At 44.7% G+C, this 10,305-nt stretch overlaps 1 protein-coding gene across 1 annotated transcript; it reads right to left on the reverse strand.

The window, feature by feature from the left end:
* Positions 1-1,074: 1,074 nt before the first annotated feature.
* Positions 1,075-5,080, reverse strand: LOC309365933 (uncharacterized protein). The gene is made up of 3 exons (XM_081904563.1): positions 4,446-5,080; positions 2,914-3,039; positions 1,075-1,796 (listed from the first exon to the last, which is right to left on the reverse strand). The coding sequence occupies exons 1-3, from the start codon at positions 4,543-4,545 to the stop codon at positions 1,699-1,701; spliced, it is 324 nt and encodes a 107-aa protein (XP_081760689.1). The 5' UTR covers positions 4,546-5,080; the 3' UTR covers positions 1,075-1,698.
* Positions 5,081-10,305: the final 5,225 nt, after the last annotated feature.

A 10,305-nucleotide genomic window follows, 5' to 3' on the forward strand; every position in this document is an offset into this window, starting at 1 on the left:
AGGGTCTGTTTCCCGGCCTCACTTCTCATCCAATACTTGTTTCCCACGCTGGCTTCCGGTGGAGTCCGGAAGGACCAGCTCTGTCCTTGAGGGCCAGGACAGATAGTCATAACCAATGCCTAAGCAACCACTCACAATTTTTGTATTTTGAATAAAAAAGTTGTGGCCAAAACTATGCCAAAAACCTTAAACAAAATTGATGTGTGAAGTGTGTAATTATTTGGGGGGTGGCACTGTGGAACTCAACACGCAAAGCGTGTTCTTCCTAGCAGAGAGCACGTGTTGCGGTTGGGGAACAGGCCGCCCTCCCATGACTAGGCAAATTGTCAGCAACCCTGGCCTTAAGGGTTAATTGGGTTGCTGGGGGATTTTGATTGTTACCAATTTGGAGGAGGAGTCAGAAGATATAAATAGATGTGCCGGACGTAGGGACGTCCTTCTTGGCCGTTTTGCATCGGATCACCCGCCCTCCCTCCCTTTAATAGGGGGGCTTGTTATTTAAGTTGATTGCTTGACCTTGCTATGCCTGTCATGGGGTCGTTCGCCTTGGAGCGGGGGCCTGGTAGGAATTTGGCCATCTGGCTGATTGGCTGGTGCCATTTGGTTTTTGCCTACTGCGTAGCAAATCGTCACAACTTGTAAGGTTGGCGGTTAGGCATTGGTTAATTGGTGCTTGGAGGGGTAAGTGCCTATCCCTCCAAATGATGCGGAAAGGGAATTCCGTTAAAGGAATCCAGGGGCTTGCCATTCTTTCGTCCTTGACCGTGGAGCCGGACTTGGGCCGTGCAAGCCCCACCGGAACATGAGGGTGTGAAGCGAGGGTCTGTTTCCCGGCCTCACTTCTCATCCAATACTTGTTTCCCACGCTGGCTTCCGGTGGAGTCCGGAAGGACCAGCTTTGTCCTTGAGGGCCAGGACAGATAGTCATAACCAATGCCTAAGCAACCACTCACAATTTTTGTATTTTGAATAAAAAAGTTGTGGCCAAAACTATGCCAAAAACCTTAAACAAAATTGATGTGTGAAGTGTGTAATTATTTGGGGGGTGGCACTGTGGAACTCAACACGCAACAACTACTACTTTAATAACTTCTATTCTTGTTGACACACTAAATGATTTAGAAAGCTACAAGTGAGGCACTCAAACGATAACCTTGTTCTTCCTGTGTGTGGCAATTATTCTGTCCGTGGTGTTTCTTATGTATTTCTTATGCAATTATTTATTGCATTCCTATCCCATCTTTCCTCCCAAGAGCTCAAGTTGGCCTTTTGTCTCCCCTCTTCATTTGAATCCTCACAACAACCTTGTGAGGTAGGCTAGGCTGGGAGACTGTGACTGGCCCAAGGTCAAACACAGTGAGTTTCAATGCGAAATGGGGATTTGAACCCTGGTCTGTCAGATCCTTAGCCCAGCGCATTAATTGCTGCACCACACTGGCTCACGATAGCTAGGCCTTTGGTCTGATTCTGCATGAGTCTTTATATCTTTTAAAATCGACCACACCACACATATAAAAAAGCCTGTGAGTTTTTCTTGAAGATGCTTCTTCCTAGAGAAAACCAGTTCTCCACTGTACGCCCAGGCCACACCTTGGTGGTGTGTCAGGACAACATTGTCTTCTACTCTTGAAGATGGGTGTTTCCTGCCCTGCAGAACTTGTCGTCTTCTCCTCACAACATTTCCAAACGTTTCCCACTTCAGAGGCTCAGGAGGAGTTTGATGGAGGCACGCAGGCCAAATCTGGGTGTAGAGAACCCCCCGTTGCCTTCATAGGAGAGGAAGTGAGAAGGACAATCTAGACAAATAGAGAGGGAGAGGATTAGAGGAGCAGAAGGCCTTGCAAACACCTAATATCCCCTCTAGGCAAAGATGAAAATTAATGCTTTGCTTTTCCAGTTTCAATAGTGTAATCCAGGACAGTGGTACCCCTTGTTGCGAACGGGATCCGTTCCGGAGCCCCGTTCACAACATGAGCAGAGTGCAACCTGCGTATGCACGGGTCATGATTCGCTGCTTCTGCGCATGCGCATGATGTCATTTTGAGCATCTGTGAGCAGCGAAACCTGGAAGTAACCTGTTCCGTTACTTCCGGGTCGCTACGGGACGTATCCTGAAAGAACATAACCTGAACCGAATGTAACAAGAGGTATGACTGTAGTTCCCTAATTTTTTTGAGCCACTGTCCAGAAGCTCAACCCCAGTACTCCCTACCACTACCCTATAAAAAGCATTACTGGATTAGAAAATTAATAATAATAATAATAATAAGAGTTATTATTACAGTGGTTTGAACGACCAACTAAGGAAGATAAGTAACACTCAAAACAGTAACAAAGAATTACACATTTTCCCCAAATGCAATTAAAGTTAGTTAATTAATTCAACCAAACTGATGGGCTTCATCCAGTGATACCAGCTTTTTCAAAGTCTGATAGTCATTTACACTGGCAGCACCCCCTGCCACTTCCCTTCTGACTAACACCTGTTTTGCTCTATGATTCTATGATAACTGGCCTTTGGCCAGGGCACAGCCTGACCCCCTCCTTTGGTAATCCTCACAGAACTCTAGCCCAATGGTTGCCATTAATTTGATTTTGAAGTGATTTTAAAATGAATTGATTTTAGAATGCTGTGTTACTTTTATTGTTGTTAGCCGCTCTGAGCCCGGCTTCGGCTGGGGAGGGTGGGATATAAATACAATTTTATTATTATTCTTATTTATTATAAATTAAGGAGACATGCAAGAACATAGAGGAAGCTGCAGTACAAAGCAGGAGCTCAGTCGGTAGAGCATGAGACCCACTCAGTCAGTAGGGTTCGAGCCCCACTTGGGGAAAAAAGATTCCTGCATTGCAACGCGTTGGACTAGATGACCCTACTCTACAGTTCTATGATTCTATGTACCAACTCACCAACACAACAGAGATGAATGCCATCGTAGCAGCTCCCCTTTTCAATCTTCTGTGCAGGGCAGAGAGTGGGGTGGCAGGTCCCTTTGTCTTCGTGGCACTTCAGGGTGTCTCTTGCATGGCTGTGCCCTAAGGCAGGGAGAGATACACAAAAGGGGTCACTTCAAGCACTGGCATGCAGAAGGGATGGGCTGCATGAGAGGCAAAGCAGCCATTCGAAGCAGCGTGTTCATAACAAAGAGCGCAATGGTCAATGGCCCTTAAGGCACACTAGGTCAAAGGAGGGAGACCCATGGCTCTCCAGAATATGCTGGATTGCAACCCCAATAATCTCTGAACACTGGTCATGCTAGCTAGGGTTGATGGAGCCTGACAACATCTGGACCAGTGCCGGATTTATGTACAAGCTAAACAAATTTATAGCTTAGGGCCCCACTCTCCTGGGGCCCCCCAAAAAAATTAAAGGGAAAAAAACAACTGGATGTACATTTCCAAAATATAAGGTAAAAAACAAATTTAATAAAATCAACAGACAGCAACAGTGTTTTGTGTTGTGTAGGCTCCTATGATGTAAGTCATGGGCCCTGCCTGCTAGCCTGCTCCCTAAAATATCACTGGTTTGCTCATTTCTATATATACGGTGCCTACATTCTGCTATTTATAATTATTAGTAGTTTGCATCATTATATTTACACCTATTCTTATTTAATGTTATAGCAAGTTTCTAGAGACTAGATTAGGAGTCTTTGTAAACTGTGTTTCTAAAGGAACTTTTGTTATTGCCCAATGCCAAGGTGTTTGCATTATTAAGTTTGTTATGAATGAAAAATCATTTTAAGTTAAAGCTTGATAATTATTTTACTATTAATATACTTCTTCTTAATTGTATTTCACTATTAATATACTTCTTAATTGTATTTCAGTTCAACAATTACTTTGATAAAATACATATTTTGTTATGTGCAAATGGCTTTAGATACCTATTAGGTCCATAAATTACCATATAGCGTATATTCAACAGAAAAAACAGCGGCAATTTGTTGTTGACAAAGAACAGCTGGACATATAAAGGGCCCCATTACCTTCAGTAGCTTAGGACCTCATCAAACTGAAATCGGGCCCCGATCTGGAGCCACTGTCAACTGGCAGTGCTCACTTAGATAGAATCATAGAGTTGTACAGTTAGAAGGAATGCCAAGATTCATCTAGTCCAGGCTTCCACAAACTTGGCCCTCCAGATGTTTTTGGCCTACAACTCCCATGATCCCTAGCTAGCAGGACCAGTGGTCAGCGATGATGGGAAGTGTAGTTTCAAAACATCTGGAGGGCCGAGTTTGAGGAAGCCTGATCTAGTCCAACTCCCTGCAGTGCAGAAATCTCAGCTCAACCTCTGCTTAAAAACCTCCAATGCTTTCTGCATTCTCGATTCCCTGCATCGGATCTTTGATTGTAAGCCAGCATTTGAACCTCGTACGAAGGACAGCATGGCACTTTAACAACATAAAATAATAACAATAGCAAGAACTACCACCTACCTGGGTTTAAGGTGCAGAGAAGCAAGAACGCAACCGGGAAAAGTGACGGCATGATCCTCGTGGCCAGTTGGTTTAGCAGCAGAGCAAGTCCCAGATGCATTCAGAGCCAAAATGTGTTGTGTCTCTGAAAAATAATGTATCTTGGGCCTTTTTAAAGGGATGAAAACCACTTTAGCTGTTTCCTGGTGGCTTAAGGGATTTGATTGCAGCTGGAGATTTTACTTGCCTATGGGAACAGCACTGCTGAACAGAAAAAGTCATATAAACATGACAATAGACAAAGGTCACAATTGAAGCTGGAGAAGAACTAATCTTCCTACAATGTCATCAGGACTTCAAGATGGGGTGGAGTTTCTTGGGTGACTCAGTTGATAAGGAAGCAGAGACAAGCCTCCCTGAGGACGGGAATTCTGAAAGCTCAGTAAACTTTTGCTCATCATGGTGATGGTAAATGTGTCCTTTTAAACCTCCATGCGTCATTATGGCAAGAGGTGTTGAGAGATCTTTTGTCTGTGGTCATTCCAAATAACTGGTGCAGCTACCCTCTGTTGCATTTTCTTGGTCTACTAGATTCATTCGTATTATAACAGTTTAGGGTGCTCACACATAGCAAACACACAGGCCACAGAAAACCAATCCTTCACCCTTCAAATTTTAGGAAATATTCCTTTAGAAAAACCACACATTATTTTAGCACACAGAACAATCCCAAAAGCCATCTTGGCTCTCCTGATTACTCTAAATATTTCCTCTGCAGAAGGAAATATCTTGGAGAAACTTTCCCTAGTAGTTCTTTTCACTTACAAATCCTGTCTTAAAGGCATATTTTGTATGAATGGGATATGCTGGTGGACCTGGATTCAAAAGAAATAAAGTATTTACCATCTCAAAAGAACCCTGGCCAGCTGATTGCACAACCCTGGCCAGCCTGCCCAGGGCTTGCAACCAGTAAAACAGGGGTCCCCAAACTAAAGCCCGTAGGCGGGATAAGGCCCGAGGGACTCGTTTATCCAGCCTGCAGCAACGCCTGCCGCCTGCTCGTACCGGTGCTACACTGCATGGCTGCCCACTTTTGGGTCGGAGGGGCACCGGAAATAGCTTGTGAATATGCACAAGCATTATTTGCGCATGTGCAAGCGTTATTTCCGGTGCACATCCGGGTCGGAGGAGGCCCGTGCACATGCACACAAGCTATTTCTGGTGCTCCTCCAACTCGCTCCAGTCCTCTCAGTGCTGGAGACACCGGCCAGAGGCATGGTAAGTTTGCTGACCCCTGCAGTAAAACGTTATCAGGTACCTTGACAGTCAGGAGAGAAGCCACTCTCAATTTTTTGTTGTAGACCGTCTCCTTCTGTGCATGATGCTTTTAGGGTGGACTTGCCGATCAGAAGGTTGGCGGTTCGAATCCCCGTGATGGGGTGAGCTCCCCTTGCTTGGTCCCTGCTCCTGCCAACCTAGCAGTTTGAAAGCATGTTAAAGTGCAAGTAGATAAATAGGTATGCTCCAGCAGGAAGGTAAACGATGTTTCCGTGTGCTGCTCTTGTTCGCCAGAAGCGGCTTAGTCATGCTGGCCACATGACCCGGAAGCTGTACGCGGCTCCCTCGGCCAATAAAGCGAGATGAGGGTTGCATCCCCAGAGTTGGCCATGACTGGACCTAATGGTCAGGGGTCCCTTTACCCTTACCTCATCTAAGGCAGGGTCGGCAAGGTTTACCTTGCCTGGGCCGGATCGGTCCTGCAGAGATCCCTCTGTGGGCCGTGTGCAGATACGATTTCCGGCGCTGCGGAAGCAAGTCCCTGCGCCACACTATGCTGGTTTAGCGCAGTGTGCTGGAACTTGCCGAGAGGGCGGCTCCGTCTTGCAGCGGCTCGTGGGCCAGTTAAACAGCCTCCGTGGGTCACTTCTGGCTCATGGGCCACACGTTGCCGACCTCTGGTCTAAGGGGATTGGGCAATGTCTAGTCTTTAAAGGGGCTTGCACACCTTTGCTATGGGTCTCTCTTACATCCTTGCAAGGTAGGTACAGAAAAATAAAGATCTGCCTTGCTTTTCACTGGAACCTGCCTCCATCCATTCTTCTCTGACCAATCATGGTCTAAGGGGACTCAGTGTCCCTTGGGGAGTTGGGGAGCAAAAGCCAACCCTGATTTCCCCCCAAAAAACATTAGGAACATAGGTGGTTGCCTGATACAGAGTCAGACCTTTAGTCTATCTACATCAGTACTGTCCCCCACTGGCTGGCAGTAGCTCTCCGATATTTCAGACAGGGATTTTTCCCAGCCCTACCTGTAAATGTTTGGGACTGAACCTAGCATGTTCTGCCTGTAAGTCTTTGTGGTATAAGAACTTACAGACTGTAGCTACCATGGGGGGGGGGAGGGGGACTGCAGGCAAACGGTGTGCTTCCTTAACTTACCATGATAAGATTCTTTTTTGCAGGGATACAGGTGGTGGTTTTCATTCTTCAGCTAATCTGATTGGATTTGGACTCGGACAATGGGTACATCTCCTGAGGGGCACCTCCTAAGGATGGCTGATAAGATTGCATTGCAAAAAGCCATGTCCTTTGCGCATGGCTTGCGATGCAACATCATTTCCACAGAGGCGACGGGTTTAACTCCTGCAGCAGCTATGCCCATCAACCAACTTCCTTGCTTTTATTGAAAAGCAGAAAAGACAACAACTTGGAACCATTAAAAAAAGAACCATATTGGAAGATACTGAAGTGGAACAGCTCTCAGCAGGGCCGTCTTACCCATAGGTGCTAGGGGTGCGGGGCACCTAGGCGCCGGGCTCTCAGTGCCGCCAGGCCGAGAGTCCGGGGCCCGAGAGTTGAGTCTGAGGAAGAGGATGTTGCAGTTTGGAGTGGTCTTCTTCTTCTTTTTAAAATCATTTTTATTAAGTTTCCCATTTTAACAATCCAATCAAATCACATTAAATGTTCCAAGTTATACAAATGCATATCAAATAGTCCAACTATTCTGTCTAAATTTTTGTTGAGACTTCCCATGCTTCAAGTTCGGGTGGGGCTCTGATCATCTCATATCTCTGCTGCCTTGTATAGTCTTTTGGATAAGTTCATGAAGATATAAACAAAAGGTAACTTGTGTTATTCACAATACCGAGAGATGCTAGTGGAGTTGTGGCAGCAGTTCGCCTCTGGATTACTTGGACTGCCAGGTGAAACAGGTGTAAAACGCCGGCACCCTGTCATCTACAACTTCATTGTCTACAACTTTATTAACATCTATCTCCACAACGTATCCAAAAGACTGAGTTAAGCATTTGAAAAATCTATTGAAACCAGACATTATAAGTTCATGTTAGGCTGGGTAGTTCACAAGTCTCTGTGGCTTTGTTTAATGTTCTGTATTTTCCTCAGATGGTTGATAAAGTATGTATAATTATTGTTCTGTGTATATTAATCGCCAACATGTCGCGTGAATCACACTACTTCTAGCAGCAGCACAGGTTGCATTTTTCTAGAACTATGGAAGTAGAGCATAGTGGTTAGTTTCTGGGTCAAGGGGAAGTAATTGAAGAGGTGTTCCTAAGAAAGGCAGCCTCTGCTCCACAAATTTACCCACTCCTCTTTTAAAGCCATCCACGTTGGTGGCCGTCACTGTCTCCAGTGGCAGTGAGTTCCAAATTTTGACCATGCGCAAGGGAAGAAGTACTATCTTGTATATATAGATAGATAAACTTTATTTGCATTAGCCAATGGCCGTAGCAACATAAAACAAGCAATATGCACAATTAAAAAACAATGGATAAAAAGGACCATCAAATGACCAAGACCATCGTTCAAATAGTGGCCCTTAATCTCATTGCGCCCTCGATAAACCTAGCAACCTTTGCTGTTGTCTGATCATTCTGATCTGACAACAGGAAGAACAATGTGGCCTCAGATGGGCGGCCTGGGATGGTGAGTAGGAGTGAGGTGATGATCTCATTCCTCAGGTCTTTATAAAGGGGGCAAGACAGGAGAACATGAGCCACTGTTTCCAGAGGGGCAGAGTCGCTTCTCAGTTGGAATCCTTCAGTATATGCCCTCAAGTACGGCAGAGGGCACCACATCCAATCCGGCCCGTGTGAAGGCACGTCTGTATTTTGGGATGGTTAATTTATACAAATACGGTGCCAGGGAGTCAAACTGGGAGGGGGAGGGAAGGCCTACCAAGGGCAGCATTTCTTCGTAATGGCCAGATTGTTCAGATTGTTCTGTTGCTCCAAGTCCTTCAGACGCTGTTCAGTTAGCCCTCTTGCTTTAACAAAGCCCATTGTGAGAACCTGTTGTGGGTGGAGTCCGCAGGAGAGGAATTTTTGGTGTACAGTTTTGGACCACACACTTTTATGGGGGTCTTGTGTCACTAAGGGCAGTAAACCGGGAGGATTTAGATTTAGACAGAGCCAATAATTAAGAGTTCTGAAGACTTGCTTCCAGTTGTAATGCGGCATTTGGGACACAGGGTGGTGCAGAAAAAATCTGCCTTAAAAATTTGGATTGGACAGTTTCAAGAATGCTACAATGATTACCTGTCTAAATTTGTATCTTGTATCTGCCCTGCGCCTTCCAACGTGCAGTTTCATTGGATGTCCATGTGTTCTAGAGTTGGGGGGGGGGGTTCTCTATCTGTGTAGACCAACAACATCTTGAGGGCCACAGGTTTCCCATCCCTGGTCCAAGATTTAGGCCCTCCAGAACTCTGCCTCAGTGAAAGCTGCTTGTGCAGGATGAATGAGATGAGAGAGACACCTAGTGGTCACATGAAATTGCATCGCATTTGAATGCCACTCTTGGTTCGGAATGTGACCAGGGTTCATTTCATTTATTTAATCGGTATACTCTCCTTCAATTGTAGATCTCAGGGCAGTTGACAACATCAAGATACAAGATAAAAACACAAAAATACATAATAAAACAAGGAAAAAACAAAACAAAGCCACAAACCAATACAAACACATTTAAAAGGATATAGGATGTTAGCCAAAAGCTAATATAGAAGAATATAGCGAATATAAAGATTTGATGGATTATGAAAGAACTTAAGGAAGTGAAATGACTGAAGAACAGATGTAAAGGTGAACAAGATAACTAAGAGACATGTGGTGAATGCGGTGGAAGTATTTTATAGTATTTTAACTAGGATTTATATATTGTAATGTTTGAACCATGAATTTGGTATTATTGGTTATGAAAAGCAGTTTTTTCTTTTATCTTTTGTCCTGTTTTATTTTCTTAGTCTGTATTTTGGAAAATATGTATATAAATGTGTTTAGTGTTACGTATTGTTCTTTGTTCCTCTTTCTTTTTCTTTTCTTGTAATATTCAATAATAATAAAAATAAATAAATAAATAAATAAATAAATAATAAAAATAAAAAGGATGTTAGCCAAAAGCCTGGTTGAAGAGGAATGTTTCTGTGCCTGAGGTGTATAATGAAGGGATTAGGTGAACTTCCATGAGGAGACCATTCCACAGATTAGGAGCCACTGCAGAAAAGGCCCCGTCTTTTGTCACCACCTTCTGGACCTATCATGGAGGAGGCAAATGAAGGAGGGCTTCAGATGATGATCTCAGGGTCCAGGCAGGTTCATAAGGAGCGAGGCAGTCCTTGAGGTATTGTGGTCCTGAGCCACTGAGAATAGCTGGGCACTTCTCCCTGTGGGGCAGTGTTTCACAAACTTGGGTTTCCAGCTGCTTTTGGACTACAAGTCCCATCATCCCTAGCTAGCAGGGCCAGTGGCCAGGGATGATGGGAATTGTAGTCCAAAACCAGCTGGGGATTCAAGTTTGGGAAACCCTGGCCTAGACACTAGATTGGTGTGTGTAATCCAGAGCTGTAGAAGCGACTGTGT

This window comes from Podarcis melisellensis, assembly GCF_964234715.1.
Source record: "Podarcis melisellensis genome assembly, chromosome: 3".
NCBI classification, from domain to species: domain Eukaryota; kingdom Metazoa; phylum Chordata; class Lepidosauria; order Squamata; family Lacertidae; genus Podarcis; species Podarcis melisellensis.